Here is a 17885-nt window from a genome sequence, read left to right on the forward strand (position 1 = left end):
CACTCTCAACCTTTACAATGAAGGCTAGAAAACTGTCCCACTATGTAAAATATGTATTATGCACACAAAATCTTCACGCAGTTGCCGAAGCCAATCACACAAAAATAGAAATCTCTCTTGTTATCAGAATAACCCCATCTTGCCAAACAAGTGAGCAACTTCACAACCTTAGAACTGGAAGTTGAAACACACCAAAGCCATGGAATAGGAACTAAAATAAAGTTGATGAGTGCAGCACAGATGTTAGACAAATGAAGCATGTCATCTATTAAGATGTCTGCTACTGTAATTATTGGGAACGTCTAGATTGTGGTCGATTTGATTGACAAGAAACTGCTGTAGACACCTGCATTCTGGTAAGGGGTACATGTAGATAGAAGTTTTTCTGTTGATTTTTCGAACTCTGGGTACCATGATTCCTTTGCGGTCACTTTCGCTGAGCATATCTTCCATTTGCTCCTTGAAAGTTCTCCAACTGCAAAACAAATGTGCAGATATTTCGTATCATGTAGTGTCTATCAGAATAGCCTAGGCCTCCAACTGTCAAACTAAATTCAAAAGATTGCATAGCCTAGCCTCCAAATGTCAAACTAAATTCAAATGATAACTACACTAAAATAAACGATGCAGCAAGGAGTAGGCAATAACTAGAGACAATTTATTTGTGGTTTAATTTAAGTTGAACAAAATAGTGCTGAAACATAATGTAATTAAAAAACAAAGTAAGCAATAAGCTGGGAAACTTGTTGCTAGTGGGCAGTTCTAACAAGTCAGGATTTACTCGTATTATAACAAAACTGCTTTTGGGAAGTTGTGTTGCATCAAAATACAACACATAAATAGTAATTTTTTTTGGTTAATAGGCTAAACTCCGAACCTATGACCATAGAAGGAGTGACTCACTGCACGAGGCTCCCACCTAGGGGGAGTAGATGTGAAAAGTCTTACCCTCACAAACGAAGAGACTGTTTCCATATTTGAACCCATGATCTCCAGATCACAAGGCAAAAACCTTACCGTTGCGTCAAGGATCGGCTTCTTGCTTTAATCCTATGACTAGGGCCTAGAAAAAAAATTCCCGTGTACCAACTATTTTTTTTGACCCAGGCTCCAAAAGATCAGAGTCTCCTACAATGGGCTGCCCTTTTTTACCAACTAGTTTTTTTGAACATCCTATATTTGGATGTGGAATTATAAAGTAGAGGTTCATGAGTCTGGTCTATATCTAGTTACTATTAATGTTCGGGCAACAACTATCATACCAAAATCAAGCCATGTTTGACGATATAGCTACGTGAATAACGTGATTACATCAACTTATACATATTGCAAGGTTATCATTTATGTCCAGGGGAAAAATCTCTTAACACTGATTATCTCAATCAGTTAACAGGATTGAACTTCTAAGACAGATTCCAGACAAATAACTCTGATCTATACCTATTTTTTATTATTTTTCTATCAAGACAGCCTAAATGAATACAGGATATATGGAGCAACATAAATAAATGTTTTAGTGGAATGTAGAGTGGCTACGAAAGCAGGATGAGAGGGAGAGGCAGGAAAAAGAAAGTATACCTAATATCCAAATCATCCAAAAGAACAACAAGCTTGCGCTTATCAGGGTTAATGGTCTTAGCATGCCCATCATAGAGGAATCTTCTATGTCCCATCAGAAAATGAGGGAAGTTACCGCCCTGAGTTGTCACAAAAACCTCACTATTCAAGCAAACTGTGTAGTCCAGTGCTGCCAATTGGGAGGAATAACCCTAGAAAAGAGTGAAATCAAGCATCAGAGCATACTGGAAACACCCAACAAATATTACAGCTTGCACTCTATGAAATAGTATAATAGAACACAGTTAAATTAAATCGTGCATGAGGTTTTTTGTTATTGTAATTTTTAACCTCACAAAAGTCACACTAAAAATCTACTTATATGACCAATCATTGATAGACAAAAACCATGAGAGTGAGGAGTGGAGAGAAAAACACAACATGAAGCATTCTTAGTGTTGGAATACAAAACATAAAACCCAAAAAAGATGTCACAAATGAAGTTTAGCTAATCATTTTTCAGATGGATTGAGTATATATAGATCCCAGGTCCAACCCAAATCTACAATCATAAACATTTGAGAAATCCATAAATGGGATGCCAAATCTACAAAAATAAACAACTGTGTCACTAAATCCGATTCAATGGCTATCAATTTTCTTACTACAAGGCCTTAAGTGATACATATATGGGATGCCAATTATAGTTTTGATTGACTTCCTAAATATGTTTTCCATCACCACAAGGATAAAAAATCTGTATGTTTTCCATCAGTCCGCCCATTCTTATGAAAAAGAAATAAAAGTAAAACAAAAGCAGAAGAGCTTTGTAGCCATCCAGTTTAATAGAAATAATAATTAAGCATGACATTTGTTATCGGTCTATTTTTTCAACCAGTAAGGAGCTTTACCAAAAAAGGAGCAAGCTCATCTGATGTTGCAAGAGACTCCTTTGTATGCAGATTTGGAAACATCTTTATTAAAGGAACCAAATATCTCTCACCATGATAAATTTTTCCAGAAGCCAAATATATTGACGTGTTACTATCAAATCCCATGCCGCGTAGCATCACCCCAACCTACATGGTTAACGAAAACAATATGCAGCAGTCATCAGTCTCCCAAGTAAGGAAACAATTCCAATTTGCATACATTACTCTGATTTTCCTCCACTATTCCACTGAATGAAAAACATATACAACTGGTGAGGCCAAAAAGGCAAAAACTCCTCCAATATTCCACTAAAGGAAAAACATACAAAACTGGTGGGGCAAAAAAGGCAAAAACTACTGAATGGGAAAAGGTTACTGCAATGAGAAATAATGACAATGTTTCTTTAAGAAAGTCAATAACTTCAGCATATGAAACAGGCAAGGCCCATACACTGGCAATATTTAAGTTAAGAAAAAAGTAATCAGTATTTAAGTTCTGAGAGTGAGAAGCACTGAAAAAAGTATAAGTACCTCTAGAGGGGTTAGTGGGCATTTTCCATCAACTCGATTGAAGCTAGGTCGAATGATGTGATCTTTTCTTCTAAATTTGCCCCTCCACCCTTTCTGTCGAACTAAATCCATTTCCAGTTTTTCTGCCTCCCCTCCATCATAAATGCAACAGGAGAATGCTACAATGTCCTGCATGTTGAGAAGAATTAGCAATTATTACTGCATAAAGCTGAATCATTACTGCACCATTCCGACAGAGACATATATTGACACCAACTACTAGATTTCAATAAAATAGAATGTGCATCAGGGGCTAAAAAAGAATGACCATTAGTACCTCCTCAAAGCGAAGATGCACAGCAATATACTTTCCATCTGTCCTTGAGCTCTTCTCTATCATTCGGTTAACCAGTTTCGAGGCTAGTGTTGATATGGAAGAAGTGAACCTCAATGCTTTATAATTAGTAAGACATCTTAGAAACTGAATATGTGGAGGGACACTCATTGCCAAACGGTTGGCAAATGGAGTAATCCGAATAACCCTGTACCAGGTAACCAAGTTAAAAAAAAAAAATTTAGTTTTCATCAAATTATTTGCAAAAGATCAAACAGTGCCAAATGTCTAATTTCAGATTCCAGTTGCATTATTTCAAAAAATATAAAAATAGATGAATCAGAAAATAGCAGAAAGTGGCTCAATACCAACCCCTCTTTTTGCAAGACAGGATAAACAGCTCCTAGGTAATAACTGACTGGAGCCCAAGCTTGAACTCTGATGTTAGTGATATTACTCATATTGTAATTATGCCTCTCCATAAGTGCCTCAGGCAGTTCTTTAACCACCTTCACATAACCATCAAGCGTGGATATAAAATGATCTTCATCATATATATCCCCAAATTCACTGAAAGAGAGATATTATTACTTAGAGACAGTGATTGCAGATATAAAATTAGGATTGTAAGAAGTCATTAAAGCATCATAATGCTCACTATATAACACTTTTAATTATTAATGTCTTTACAGGCTATTTTATAAGGAAAGCATGCATACCCAAAAAGGTACATTTTAATTTCATCCTTTTTAGTTCGTTACAAAATTCAATTAATGCTTGACCAACCATATCAGGAAGGTCACTCGTACCAAAAAAGTTAAAGGGGCTAAATTATTTCTTCTGGTCCTAAATTATATAGGTTTTGTAATTGGTTGATTATTTGTATCATACAAACCAATAATAATATGCACTCTTTGTAGGAAAGTGTTTAAATGTAATGATTTGTTTACTACAAAACGGTATGAAAGTTTACATAGTATGAGACTTATCACCACAAAAACCCTAAACATTAGAAAGTTTCCTTTTCTGTTTGTGCAAACAGAAATGTGACGCATAGACATGCCTATTAAACTAAGTGATAAAAATTATTTTCCACCTCAGCCTCGTGTTACGGTTTTGTGAAATCCAGCAATTGTTGACAATTACTAAGCCAAATATTGAAATTAGATTCATGTGTTGAAAATTTCTCAAGCGTGACTATTAGGATCTACCCTTTAAGGTTCAAAGCTAAAGATACTAAGTGAAGTGGTCACCTTGGGTCTTTCCACACATTGTGGAATTCAAAGTGAGGTATAACTAGTATTGCATTCAAGAGTCCAGCCACAGCTACAGCATTGCAAATCTACAGAAAGACGAATTAAGGAGTACAATGGTGAAAAATAGTTCATGTCTTAGATAAAAATAAAAATGAAAAACTCCAACAATAAAAAAAATTTGGTCATACCGCAGAACGTTGCTGGTTAAGACCACCATTGGCCTCCACAATTAAAAAACCATTCAAGCCAGGGGACACTGAAATTAGGAGAATACATCAGATCAATGTCCTATATTAAGTTTATTTTATTTTTGTGTCAAAATTCACATTAGCAGCATAAAATGTTGACCATGAATAGATATGCATAGTAAAAGACTAAAAGCCGATGCTAGGACAGGTAAAGAACAGCTAAAAACAACCTCTTTACAGCAACAGTAATACGAATCAATGGAATACCATATTATCTATGTGCATACCAAAATGTTCTTGATGCAGAGCAGTCAAATTTGGACAAGGTTTCTGCTCTCTCAACTTCCTTTTGTACTTCCATACAGAAGACAACTGCAAACACAAAAGGAAAGGATCAGCACTCTCTATAGATGAGAATATTCTCTTGTCTCACGTTATGCATGTAAAATTAGTTACTAATCAAAACAACTCAATTAAAAAGAAAAAAATAAAAGAATAATTCACCAATGACAAATGTGAAATTCTTTGCTGTGAATTGTAGGTATGTGTCTATGTGACACCAACACGGAAAAATAAAATGGCTCCAAAACAATACATATATTTAGTTACCTACCTCAACTTGACCTGAAATATATCAATAAAGAATAATTTGGCTTATTCTGCATTACACTCTCATATCAAGTGAAAATGAAATTGATCCTAACCAATTCACACGTCCTTTTCCAAAAACCAAAAAAAACCTATTAATGATCTCAAGTCTGAAGTGTACTCGTTTTTCATACTCTTTTTTTCTCCTTATAAAGGAACTTAAAGATGGATCATAATTAAATAACGCAAAAAAACGAGCGAAATTTTAGAATTGAGTCCAAACAATAAGAACGAACCTCAATAGCTGAAGAATTATCAGACTCAATATCTTGCCACAGCTTTTGGAACACTTCGTGGCTACGGTACCGGGAACCGGGAAGAGGCGGTTGCCGAATGAGCGCGTAGAATGGTCCAACACACATGAGAAGACCAGAGATGTAAAGAAGAGGAAGAAGGAAGAAGTACCGGACTCCCCGGCGACCTATGATCCCGGCAGCTAATGTTCTGAAACTGTGCGTTGTGTGAGATGAGGATTTAGCCTGACGCGGCCGCCTCCGGCAGCGGGAAACACCGGAGTGGCGCCGCGGTGGTGGTGACGGTGGCGGACTTGGAGAACTGCTGCTTCCCGCTCCTACACCGGCGATAGTGTCGGTTGAGTGGACATTTCCGTTGTGGACCTGAGTTTTGGATTTCATAGTGTCTAAGTAAAGTGGTGAGGGAAAGAGAATAACAATGGTGCGTGTAATGTGAAATTGTGAAATGTGAAGCTTTGTTGTTGTTGTTTTTGCTGTTGGGTTCTTTGGTGTCAGATTTTTTTGGTCCAGGAGAGAGAGTAGGTTTGGGTTTTGATGAATGTGAAGATGAAAAAGGTAAAACAATAAAATTATTGAATATAATATGTGTATTATTTATTATTTATTTTTTTTAATAAATATTGAATAATGTATTGATTAGTTTTTTTTTTTTTGTACATTTTTTTCTCCAAGTTTTTAACTACAGTAACCTGGCACACACGAATCACCAATGGGTGCCTGAGTATCCATTACACAAATGCTTGAGTTATTTATCAACTCAGTTTGTATTTTTATGTTATTTGAGCCATGCCTTTATTAACAAGCTGAGTTTGTATTTTTATGTTAATGAAGTAATGTTTTCAAATATTTTAACTTTTTTTAAGTAATAAAACAGTAGGTGTTGTTGATGGAGAAGAGAGAGGAAGAGAAGAGATAAAGTGATGAGAAAGTGAATAGGTTTTAATAGTTGTTTGGTAAGAGAAAGAGAAGAGAAAGAAAAATAATATTTGTTGTATAGAATATAATATTTTTGTCATATTAGTTTTAACACTAAATTATAATTTAAAAATAATTTTATTGCTAAAATTAATAAATACACATTTTTAAAATTATTTTGAAACTTAATTACAATAATAGCTACACATTAAATACTATTTTTAGAAACATATGCAAAATTAATGCTTCAATTGGTTGAAGAGAAGAAAGTAAGAAGATAGAAATATGAGAGAAAGAACTTGAAAAGAGAGAAAATAAAGAATTTTTGTGTTGTTTGGTTGTATAGAAAAATAAGAGAAATGAGTAATTTTACTCTTTCACTCTTCCTCCCTCATTTTCTCTTCATACAAGAGAAGAACAAATTTTGGTGAGTCTCACTTCCTCTTATCTTCTCTCCTCAACCAAAGGAGAGAAATAAGAACTTTCTCGTCATCTTCTCTCCTCTCCTTATTCTTCTCCTTCTCTCCAACCAAATGAAGGCAAGTGTTTTTTCAATTTTATGTGTTATTATAATTTTTTGATAATGAGGACAAAATTATCATTTATTAAATTCAAATTCTGATTTCTCACTTTCTCTCCTAATGTGAGGAGAAGAAAACTATAGTGGGACCTACCATAATTTCTTCTCTTCAACTAAACAAGAGAGAAATGAAAACTATTTTCTTATTCTCTCCTCTCATCTTCTTTCCACTCAAAATTACCTCAACCAAAGAAAGGCTATATATGGTTTAGACTAAAAGTATCGAAGTGATTCAACAGATATTATATATTTGTTTTCCTAACTTAGTTCAATTACTATGAAGTAGAAAGTAAACTCATGTTAAGAGGACTAACCTCACTATACAGGGCGATAAAGTTATACTAAAAAATATAGGCACTCTAATATTTATGTGAAACCAATTTTTTCAAAAATTAAGACTTTTTCCTCAAAATCCGTTGAAGGAATCAAGCAATTATAAGCCACAAACAGATTTGTAATTTTCTGTCCTTGGTAACAAAGTTACGAATCTTCAAATGTTTATACCACTTCTAAAGTTCAATTGCAGAACAAAATGGGATCATTTTGGTATAGCTATGGTTGTACCTATTAATAACTGTCATGTACAAGAATTGAAACTTGATTCTTTTCATCTTTTTAAAAATTTAGCTAAGTTTTATATTACTAACATATATTTTAGACATGTCTAATATTATATGCACCTTTGATTTCTTTTTGTCCCTTTCTTCCATACAAAAATGTATTATACAAATTTGTTGGTGTACAGGAGAATGTTTACACTCTTAAATTGCTTTATCAGATTAGTCAAACCCTTTAGTTAATTACAGCCCATAACCCATCACAAATGTGTCACACCTCGTTTCTGTTACTCTAATCATAGATTGACAATAATATGTGCATCTTAGTTTTATTTGCAGAATTTTGTGCTTCCATACCCTTTAAAACTTCATGAGAGTATTATTAATTATCTTTCAAATTTATCTTTATTTAATAGTTTTCTTATCTACATGTAAGCAATCGAAAAAATTAATAATCATAGGGATAAATGATATATTATAAAATAAAAATTTAATGCAAATTAACATATTTATTGTATTTACTAAATGGAGTGTTTTCTTATAATGAAGCATATAAATAGAATAAGGATAAAACTAATCAAATTGCTCTATCCACTAATACTTTTGGGTGCACATGCATTGCAGACTGGGATACAGGCATAATAAAAAATTTAAAAGTGAATTGAAGGAGGAAATAACATAACAATACAATAATAATTACTAATATAAAAAGGAAAGATCCATATCTCTTTTCCTCGTAAACATCGATAAAATCTCTATCTTCGAGATCATAGGATAATGTGAAAGAAGATTTTATTTTTATTTTAAAAGTAAAAGTTGGTATAAACGGGGAGGGTTATATAGCTTATTCTAATCTCTCCCTATTGGAGCAAATCTCATTCCTATAATATCTAACTCTAGACAAAAATTAAGATTGGAGATGTCCTGGAATCTTGATACATACAAAATGGAGGAGTCAAACTTTTTTTGGAAAAACATCAATTTGTTTTATACCCTTCCCTTATCGATGGGTGGTTATTAATTCGAGTAATACAAACCTAAGTTGAAAAAATGGCAAGATATGACATGTTTTATAACTCTTCAAATTGTTAGAGATTAGGTGTGTCAATCAATGATTTATATACGAGCACATCTAAATGCTACCTGTTCAATTTTCTTCATACCATCAAATATATGGTTATAATGGGACCTCAAATATGAGGCAAAAAAAGTAAATATGGAAATGATAATTAATAAGGTGATCGGTCATCTATATTGGGATATACTAGGTTCATGCAAGTATTTCTCCATTTTCAAATAGATCTCAAAAGTCAGAACTCAGATCCTATAAGTTGATAGAAAAATCCATTAAGGAGCAAAAAGCAGAAATCTAAATAATTAAGAATTGAATGCTTATATAATCGAGTGGGATTGATAGTTGGAGGATATATAATGCTTATAAATGTTAAGGGGCCAATGGTGTAAGAAATACAGGTGCCAATTTATTGTATGAAGTATGAACCATATCTTTGGAGAATATTTGAATATTATACATTATATTTAGAGATAAGTGTGTGTAATTATATTTTTGATGTTATTATTTATGACTAAATTTTAATTAGAATTAATTGTTAACATATTATCAATATTTTATTGATTGTTTCTACCTATTTCTCCACAATAGTCTTCTCTTTCTTTTGATATATATCGAATCTAAATGCCTTTGTCTTTACTTTTCCTAACCTCTTGACCCAAAGTTAAGTATTATGGGCCACTCCCAAAAAAGAGTGGATCGATCCACTTCTTTTTTTTCAATTATGATTTTGCAATCAATTTAGATCAACAATATAATTATGAGTTAATCCGTCTATAGTATGAATTGAGAGAGTGGATCTCACACCACACATTTTGTTTATGTTGTTTGCTATATTGCAGTAAAATGTTTTTTTATAATGGCTTTTTCATGGTAGACATGTTTTTAGCCAAGATGAAAAGCTTTTGCCCCTTTAACATGTTCCAATGTTTGGTTTGAGAATGAAAGTGGAAAGAAAGAAAGTGGAAGGAAAAAGAGTTGAAAGTAAGAAAAGTGGTAAAAAATGAGATGATAATTTTATTAGTTGATATGATTGAAAATGAAAAAAAATGAGAAGAAAGAAAAACACATTTATACGTGATATGTTGAAAATGACATAAGTGACATTATTATTATTATTATTATTATTATTATTATTATTATTATTTATATATATAACATTATATAGTATATCTAATTTTTAAATTTCAAATTACTTAACTAAATAATATACTTTAATAATATTAATTAATATTTTTAACTAAGTTTAATATAACAATATTTATTTATAAAATTCAAAAAAAACATTAATATCATATATGCATCTTCTTCTCATTAATATATTTAAAAGAAAATATAACTCATATTTGATAATCACTTTTATATTTTTAATCATCTCACTTCTATATATTTGTGTTTTATCTTTCTAATTTATTTATATTTGTTACCTTGTTGATAATTTCAAGTAATGATATTTCTTTTTTTATTTTCACTCCATCTTTTAGCATACATAATTATTATTTATCTTTGAGCTAAAAAACAACGAAAATAAAAATAAGTTAATTAGTTTCACATAAAAATGATTATTATAAACAAATTTTTTTACTACATTATATTTTCACCTAGATTATTGTTCTTTCAGTTCATGATGAAAAGACAAATTTAAAATTTTCGATGGTTTTCCTTCCTTCATTTTCTTCCCAAATCAGTGAGGAATTTTTTTGTGTGACTCGTACATATCTTTTCTTTCCTCCTATTTAGTGTTGGAACCAAAAAGTAGAAAATGATATTTTTCACCATTTTTCTTTCCTATTGTTTTCTATTCAACAAAATGTATAGCATGTTTTGTTAGCAGGAAAAAGATTGATGAATAAGAATAGCATAAGAATAACCCCAAGTTCACATCACTGTTTTCCTCAAATTTAAGGCAAAGAATATGAATCAACTATTAAAATATAGCAGCAAACTTGAACATGATCACAACTTCAGGAATCAACACGCCCACGTGTCAGACACTCTCTAACATCCTCACAACAGAAAGGGAAAAAAGTTGGTTCCATATGTACAAACTGGACTGTATTTTTAGACAAAAACTTAGGTATAATTGTTTAAGTACTTATGGTGCTGTTTTGAGTGTTTTCCAATAAAAAACATAGAAGTGTTAAAACTTGTTATGTTTTTTTATTGGGAAAAAAACAGCACATAAACACTTAAAACAACTGTACTTAAATTTTGTCTTTAATTATTAACAGGATCTAGAATACAATCCCCAAAGTAAGCAATGAAAAACCAGTTAGCATTACAATCCACCAACTTCCAATCAATGACTTTAAGCCTTGTGATCCACTGCAGTGAAGCTTCTTATTATGATAAGTACACACCTGTTTTTTCCTGAAATCCAAAAGACAAAGAGTTGTTCAATTAATCTATTGCACCAAACATTTTGTCCATAATAAAAATAATATTAACATCTATTCTAGACAACTTCCCTTCCAACTTTATAAACTTTACCTTATGAAAAGAAAAGTTGTCTAGAAAGTTGTCCAATTAATTATACATATAACATTAATGTTATAAGCATAACCCTACTTTATATAAGTTTTGTAGTACACAAACCTTGAAGCACAGAAGGCTATAATATAATCTGTGCCTTGGCAAGTGCAAATACTACTAGGATCATCATATGCATAACTATATGAAGTTGGGCATGCATCCTTAAACTTCTTGGAATAAAATGTAGGTCTACAAGTAGAAGGGTTTCCAAAATTTCCTCTGCAGCAATACTCATCGGTGTTGAATACATCACAGGCGCTTCGGCAGCCAACAGTCTTGTCATTAGATTTGAGTGAGAGCTCTTTGGGACATGTGGTTCTAAGATCAGAGTCACAACCAGCAGTGGTGCAGTTTCCCTTACCATGTAAGGGTTTTATAGATATTGGCACATTGAAGCCATCAACAAGACTAACATCATAGAAATCCAATTGTGCTAGTGTGAATTCTGCTAGTGAAGCTGGGGTTTTTCCTGCACCTGCACATTTTAGACTAGTGCCACATGAACCTGTTTGGCAATTGCCATTGCCACTTTTGTCGAAATTGCATCCGGTTCGAGCCCAAATTCGGCCACTCCACCCAACTGGGGCTGTGAACACAGAGGATTGGCCTGGTTTTAGAACAAAACCTCCACCATTGAAGTTGTCACCAGGTATCGCTGCTGGCCATAATGTCTCCTTGCAGTAGTTCACTATGGTGAAAACTCTAGCAGATTCACATGTTCTTTGTCCTGTGTTCACAAATATAGTTGAACTCAAACTCATTGAACCAAAATAAATGACGAAAACTATCATAGCATTTAGTATAAGACTGAAAAGTAAAATATTTTAGTTACAGGGGAAGGGTATAACCCAAGATAGCAAAATTGTTTTATCATGTTCTATTCATGCACCAAATGCTACCTTCTAACAAACTAAGAAAATATACATACAAAATAATGTGTGTTTGGGCATGTTAAAGAATTTAGTATGCAACTTAAAAAAATGTGTTCTCTCTTGTAACAAGAGGACTAGTACAAAATTTGTTATGTATAAAATCTCTATAGAAATTGAGTCTACCAAGCCATTGTTACCTAATAAAACTATGGTTATAACCAAAGAAATTGTTATCATCATTTGAGGATGCAATGCCATGGTTCTATTTTTCTGTTTAAGGGAATGAAATACACAAGGAAAGGTGTGACAACATATGTGGATATAAAAGGTGTAACTGGGCTGAAAAAAGAATACGTGTGGAAAGAAGGTAAGTGAATCAAGCAACAAAAGGTATGCATTTTATGAAAAAGAATAGATGATTGTTCTTTTCCTAATACATAGTTGCAAGTTTTTAATCAGGTTCTATCCTTCACATAAACTTTCAAGTACTTATTATATGATGAGTATTACACGTGGCAATAGATTTCATCTTAAACTTAAGCTAATCAAATTTGTAAACTTTTTAAAAACTTTCAACTAAACTATATTTATATACTTTTTACAGACTATGATAATGTAATTCAAAAAGAGTGGCGAAAAGTTGAACCAGACCCAATAAAGCCTTCTTTGTACACAAAAAAAAAACAATAAAGCCTTCAACAACTTAAATAATGGACTTAAAAACCAGATCAAACTGCAAAAATGACACATTTTGATTGTAAAAAATAAACACAAATTGGGGCTATTGCACTCCGATATGCCTATCACCACTCCTAAAAACTAATTGCTTGATGAGGTAACCTATATTTTCCTTTCCAGTTCAAAATTAAAAAAACAAATATGTATTCTCTTTTTTTTCACGCATAGGAATTATATATACGCTTTTTTTAAATAAATAAAAAATTAAAATTGCGTCTTTGCATTGATTTTCTTGTTATGGTCGATGATTTCTTTTTGTTGGAGACCGACCAATTTTTATTTTTTAATTTAATTATCTCAATAAAAAACACTACTTAAAAATAAATAGTTATTATAAAGCAACTGATATAGTATATTGTTAGTCTTTGAAAATTTTGAAGAATTGCTATAAAAAATGTAACATAAGGTAGGTCCCCAACAATGTTAAGCTACTACTACTACTTTACAAAATTGAGATTTGTACAAAGTTTTTTTGCATAATGCTGTAATGCTTGATTACTCTAGTACAAGAAAGCCCACCAGAAGCATTCGGTTCGTAACAAAATATATTTTCAGCTCTCTACTCATTATCTATACTATATATATAAAAGCAAAATATGATATTATTTTCACCATGATGTTATTTTTACTTCCTGTTTTGCCCTTAACATTATATAATTTTTACAAAAAATCATATAATCATAAGTAATCATCACCAACACATTAATTAACTATATATCTCACTTTAAATTGAACAATATCATAAACACGCAAAAAATATAATATAAAATACATGACACACAACACATACATTATATTTCGAAAAAATGAGATATATAAAAATTGAATACATAGTAACATACAATATTCACCAGCAGGTGCCTGTACACACTTGTGTTAATAGTACAAATGCAATTGCCATGAAGCTAATACTATAACTGGCCATAAGAATTTTGTCCAATTATTTTTAACTATGGTATTTTTCAGTAAAATATTATCTTCCACACACTTTTTACATTACAATTTTTTGTGTAAACTGATCCTTTTTAGTGCATGACTGTCACTTCCAATAAGTGTCGTTCATAATAATCAAACTGTTGACATTTTCATTATTATAAGATTTAATAGAACCTTACATAATTAGATTAACATCTTGTTCGTTACATTACCATTCTTTAATTCCAATTAAAAAATAGTATTCTTTAATTAAATAAATTATTTTTTATTTTAATCTTCACATAGTTGTTTATCTATTAAATAAAAAACCAACAAAAAATTAAAAATTATGGATATGTTTTTTTTAAATAATCAGCAATGCATAATTGCCTAATGAAATTGTACCAAAAAAAATGAATTACGACAAACAACTTGCTATTTTTTTATTTAATTGAAAAATGACAACAGCAAAATGCATAATACACAACGAGTCAACATTTGATATACTAAAATAATTTACTACATCACGTGTCAATTATTTTGATTAGTTGAAAAATATATATTTAAGTTTAAAATTTAATAATAAAACATTTTTTGACCAATAAAAAAAGTGACACGTGGTAAACACACTAGGAAAATAAAATAAACTCCCAACATTAAACATCCAACATTAGCTACAGACCTAAACTTCTTTCTCACAACCCTCACATCCATTTGGAGAATTATTCAACTATAATAACAAACATGAGTATGACTCACAATTTCTATTATTTTTAGTTCTGCTGGTTCATTTAGTGAGGGATTTTGTTGAGCTTAGAGTAAGCATAATCTTTGTATTTCTTGGTCTTGTATTTTGGAGGATTGTCTTGGTTAACCAACTTTGGGTGAGGACCAACTTCATATTCGGGTGGAGGCTCTAAGAATACTGGCCACGAAATTCTAGTCTCTTCTTTGCTCACTCTTGTTCTGTGTAACACAGCTTTATATCTCCCATTGCTCAGTATCTGCATCATCACCCATATACTATCACCAAATTGACCAATCAATGGACTACAATTTTAGAACTAAATGAAGGTTTTAATTTCATGGACTAGGTTTGATGACTGTTTTCTAAGCTAGGGGCTCAACTTGATTTTCACAATTCAAAGTCCAAATAAACACATGATTCCATTTTCAATGATCAAATTGACGATTAACTTCTTTTTCTATCTTCTACTAAGGAAGTGAGTAAGATAATATAAATAGATACCTCCATTTGGTCCCCAATGTGAATAACAAGGGCATTGGGGACATACTTAACATCGTACCATTGGCCATCTCTGAAGGCTTGAAGGCCCTGCACTTCATTGGGGACCAGAATGGTTATGTAGGACATGTCAGTGTGTGGTGGTACACCTAGAACAAGATCAGGGCATGGACAAGGTGGATAGTAATTAATCTTCAAAAGGTGAATTATGTTATCTCCACCTGCAGCTTTCTTTAGCTCATGTTCTTCAAGCCCTAGCCCTATTGACATGCTTTTGAACAGTTTATCAACCACCCCATGTAGGTACTTAAGGTATTCATCATTGGTCTCCCTGCCACAAAATCAAATGTGTTGATAGATAAAACACTCCACCATTGATTGACATGTATTATTATTGTATCCAAAAATTATAGTATTATCCATGAATTATTAATAATGGACCTTGTCACAAATTTGGTTATTATAACCTTTCTTAATCACCAGAAGGTATGAAAGTTATATTAGGTTGTATATATACTTCTTAAATAACCATGAACATCATAAATAACCATGAACATCATAAATAGAGGATAGATAATATTTTATTGTCTTGGAAGGAACAAGTTGAACAATAAATATATGATCATGTTTTGAACTGGGAATGACAATAAAGGAGGGATTAAGATCACTTATCTCTAACGGTATCTCATTCTCTGTCTCAAGTCAATCATATATTAACACGTGGATACAATAAAAAATTTAAAAGAAAAAAGTAATAAAATGAAACATTCTGATTGATTTGGGACATGAAATGAGACACTATTTAGGATAGGTAATCTCTTCCATAATTGAGATCGTACAAAAATGCATGTATCACTCATTTGTTAATTATTATTGACTCTCAAACAAAAATAATACAAATCAATGGTGGATGATCAGCGTAAAACACTGACAATACATAAATATTAAAGTCTTAAGTATTATAGAATGCGCATGCAATGACAATGACATAAACTACAATCGAACTAACCTGTAAGAAGGAGGGTTCTTAGGCCAAAAATGATAATTAATGGAGGAAGGTGGCCAAATAATGTGAAATAAATGGTCCACCCAACCTTTTTTTTCATTCACCTCTTTTTGAAGCTTTGTGCCATAACCTTCTAATGAATCTGACCCAAGAGGCTTAGCATATAGCTCCTTTTCTTCTTGTGGTAACTCAAAGAACTCTTTTCCAACACTTTGCAATTTTCTTATAACATGGCTTGGTATCTCATGGTTCACAATTTGGAACATACCCCATTCTTTACATGCTTCCATAATCTCACTAAGGACTTTCCCTTCTTCAGGGTTGTTGAAATCAATTATGGGAACCTCGAGTTTAACACCATGAACCGTTGTGATGCCTGGTTGCTCTGTCTCTGACCTAACAAACATGGCTGGGATTGCACCATCTTTGGACTTGGAAGCAATGGTTTGAACCCTTAGCAACTCCATTTTCTTTTTTTGTTGCTGGAGGTTCTGAAATTTTGAATTAAATAGGAAAATTCCTACCTACCAAACTAATGAAAAGAAGTAGCAAAGGTACGATGAACATTAAATGAATTAGTTGTTATTATAAAATGTGGACCACTAATCTAGTACAAGACTTGGGTACTTCTTAAATTTCATTTTAGGGTTTTTTAAAACACAAACCAATGAAATTGTTTAATTTTTTATTTTTAATCACTCCATTTATTTTAGTTTGAAATAAAGTATACGTATTAGTGAAAATGATTATTTTTTAAAATATTATAAAATTACAATGAAACTCTCATTTAATATTATTCCTCAATTAAAATTTAACAGTTTTATTCCGAAAAAAATCTAGATAGTCAAAACTTTTAATATGTGCAAATGAAAAATAATAATAAATGTTGTATAGAGAAATATAAAGTGTCTTATAAAAAAACCAAAAAATCTTTTGAATAATTTCTTACAATAAAGATGAAAAGGTATTTTCCGCTATACTTTTTTTTCAATTTTACTTTTCATTTTTTATTATAATATATATTATCTTAGTGGAGATAATCCATAGACGGTTGATTTTGAAAGTAGGTGAGATGAGCGGTGTGTTGAATTCTTATATTTACTCGTCATGCACGTGGATTTTGGAAACATGGTTGTGGATATTATATTTTTAGGTTATGTTAAGGAGTGATTTAGGATAGTTTAAGCATTGAAAGTATCGCATAATTTTGTTCAAGTACATTACAAATTATAAAATTTCAAGATATTGATATAGCACATACCCATAGGAAGTTTATTCTATCCTTAAAAGCTTAATGATATCGTCAAACACTATTTAACATTCTCATGTATTTCATATGAAAAATTTGTCGTAATGAAAGTCCTAGCAACATTGTTTAAAGAATATATAACAAGGAAACCATTTTTAAAAGACTAAAATCAATACCTCTTGATTTATAAAAACGGTATTTTATAGGTCAAATACAATGCTCTTACGGCGATGGCAGACCCAAATTTTGTTGGATAATGGAGGTCAAATAATATACAAATATAAATGTTTAGATAATGAGAATAATAATAAGTCAGTGTAAATATTTAGATAGCGATTTCTAAAATAAAATATAAATACAGATGTCGAGGGAAATATGGACTAATTGTTAGGATAAAAAGTTTAATAAATAAATGGAAGGAGGTTATAAATTCACCTCTATCTCAAAACAAAATAATAATATATTAACATTTGCTAATAAAAAACAAATATAAATGTTTTGATAGATAGGACAAAAACTACAAG

The 17885-nt window shown here is 31.7% G+C and overlaps 4 protein-coding genes across 6 annotated transcripts in view; 1 reads left to right on the plus strand and 3 right to left on the minus strand.

Annotated features, from left to right (window-relative positions):
• LOC109360020 (inducible nitrate reductase [NADH] 2-like) overlaps positions 1 to 17885 on the plus strand; it is a 32305-nt gene that overhangs the window by 11769 nt on the left and 2651 nt on the right. Inside the window, exon 5 of the mRNA XM_019604757.1 lies at positions 7465 to 7473. The gene's annotated coding sequence lies outside the window, so the exon portion shown is untranslated. The remainder of the gene's footprint in view (positions 1 to 7464; positions 7474 to 17885) is intronic.
• LOC109360022 (uncharacterized protein At1g04910-like) lies at positions 142 to 6218 on the minus strand. Its single transcript, XM_019604761.1, has 10 exons — positions 5662 to 6218; positions 5065 to 5149; positions 4778 to 4845; positions 4587 to 4675; positions 3706 to 3903; positions 3337 to 3541; positions 3021 to 3188; positions 2469 to 2636; positions 1579 to 1769; positions 142 to 475 (listed from the first exon to the last, which is right to left on the minus strand). Exons 1-10 carry the CDS (start codon positions 6058 to 6060, stop codon positions 262 to 264), a joined length of 1785 nt encoding a protein of 594 aa, XP_019460306.1. The 5' UTR covers positions 6061 to 6218; the 3' UTR covers positions 142 to 261.
• Positions 9907 to 16603, minus strand: LOC109360027 (flavonol synthase/flavanone 3-hydroxylase-like). Of its 3 annotated transcripts, none has more exons than XM_019604768.1 (4): positions 16116 to 16603; positions 15110 to 15437; positions 14634 to 14864; positions 9907 to 9930 (listed from the first exon to the last, which is right to left on the minus strand). In XM_019604768.1, the coding sequence occupies exons 1-3, from the start codon at positions 16577 to 16579 to the stop codon at positions 14652 to 14654; spliced, it is 1005 nt and encodes a 334-aa protein (XP_019460313.1). In that variant the 5' UTR covers positions 16580 to 16603; the 3' UTR covers positions 9907 to 9930; positions 14634 to 14651. The 3 variants fall into 3 exon arrangements, with proteins under 3 accessions (XP_019460313.1, XP_019460314.1, XP_019460312.1); XM_019604769.1 differs by lacking the exon at positions 9907 to 9930 and adding an exon at positions 12602 to 12607 and having other exon boundaries at positions 14637 to 14864; XM_019604767.1 differs by lacking the exon at positions 9907 to 9930 and having other exon boundaries at positions 14628 to 14864.
• On the minus strand, positions 10663 to 12512 carry LOC109360029 (pathogenesis-related protein 5-like). Its single transcript, XM_019604771.1, has 3 exons — positions 12405 to 12512; positions 11399 to 12062; positions 10663 to 11173 (listed from the first exon to the last, which is right to left on the minus strand). The coding sequence occupies exons 1-3, from the start codon at positions 12463 to 12465 to the stop codon at positions 11038 to 11040; spliced, it is 861 nt and encodes a 286-aa protein (XP_019460316.1). The 5' UTR covers positions 12466 to 12512; the 3' UTR covers positions 10663 to 11037.

Source organism: Lupinus angustifolius, chromosome LG11, assembly GCF_001865875.1.
Source record: "Lupinus angustifolius cultivar Tanjil chromosome LG11, LupAngTanjil_v1.0, whole genome shotgun sequence".
In the NCBI taxonomy this organism is placed as follows: domain Eukaryota; kingdom Viridiplantae; phylum Streptophyta; class Magnoliopsida; order Fabales; family Fabaceae; genus Lupinus; species Lupinus angustifolius.

What these genes read in the sequence shown, in the direction of transcription:
- LOC109360022 (XM_019604761.1), bottom strand. Translation starts at nt 6,060, where the DNA reads ATGAAATCCAAAACTCAGGTCCACAACGGAAATGTCCACTCAACCGAC. An exon ending in CCTGTCTTGCAAAAAGAGGG is followed by an intron (nt 3,542 to 3,705) that starts GTTGGTATTGAG and finishes TACCTGGTACAG; the next exon opens with GGTTATTCGGATTACTCCAT. An exon ending in ATGAGCTTGCTCCTTTTTTG is followed by an intron (nt 1,770 to 2,468) that starts GTAAAGCTCCTT and finishes ACTCTTTTCTAG; the next exon opens with GGTTATTCCTCCCAATTGGC.
- LOC109360027 (XM_019604768.1), bottom strand. Translation starts at nt 16,579, where the DNA reads ATGGAGTTGCTAAGGGTTCAAACCATTGCTTCCAAGTCCAAAGATGGT. An exon ending in AAGAACCCTCCTTCTTACAG is followed by an intron (nt 15,438 to 16,115) that starts GTTAGTTCGATT and finishes ATTTTGTGGCAG; the next exon opens with GGAGACCAATGATGAATACC. An exon ending in ACATTGGGGACCAAATGGAG is followed by an intron (nt 14,865 to 15,109) that starts GTATCTATTTAT and finishes GTGATGATGCAG; the next exon opens with ATACTGAGCAATGGGAGATA.
- LOC109360029 (XM_019604771.1), bottom strand. Translation starts at nt 12,465, where the DNA reads ATGGCATTGCATCCTCAAATGATGATAACAATTTCTTTGGTTATAACC. An exon ending in TATAACCATAGTTTTATTAG is followed by an intron (nt 12,063 to 12,404) that starts GTAACAATGGCT and finishes TTGTGAACACAG; the next exon opens with GACAAAGAACATGTGAATCT. An exon ending in ATAGCCTTCTGTGCTTCAAG is followed by an intron (nt 11,174 to 11,398) that starts GTTTGTGTACTA and finishes TTTGGATTTCAG; the next exon opens with GAAAAAACAGGTGTGTACTT.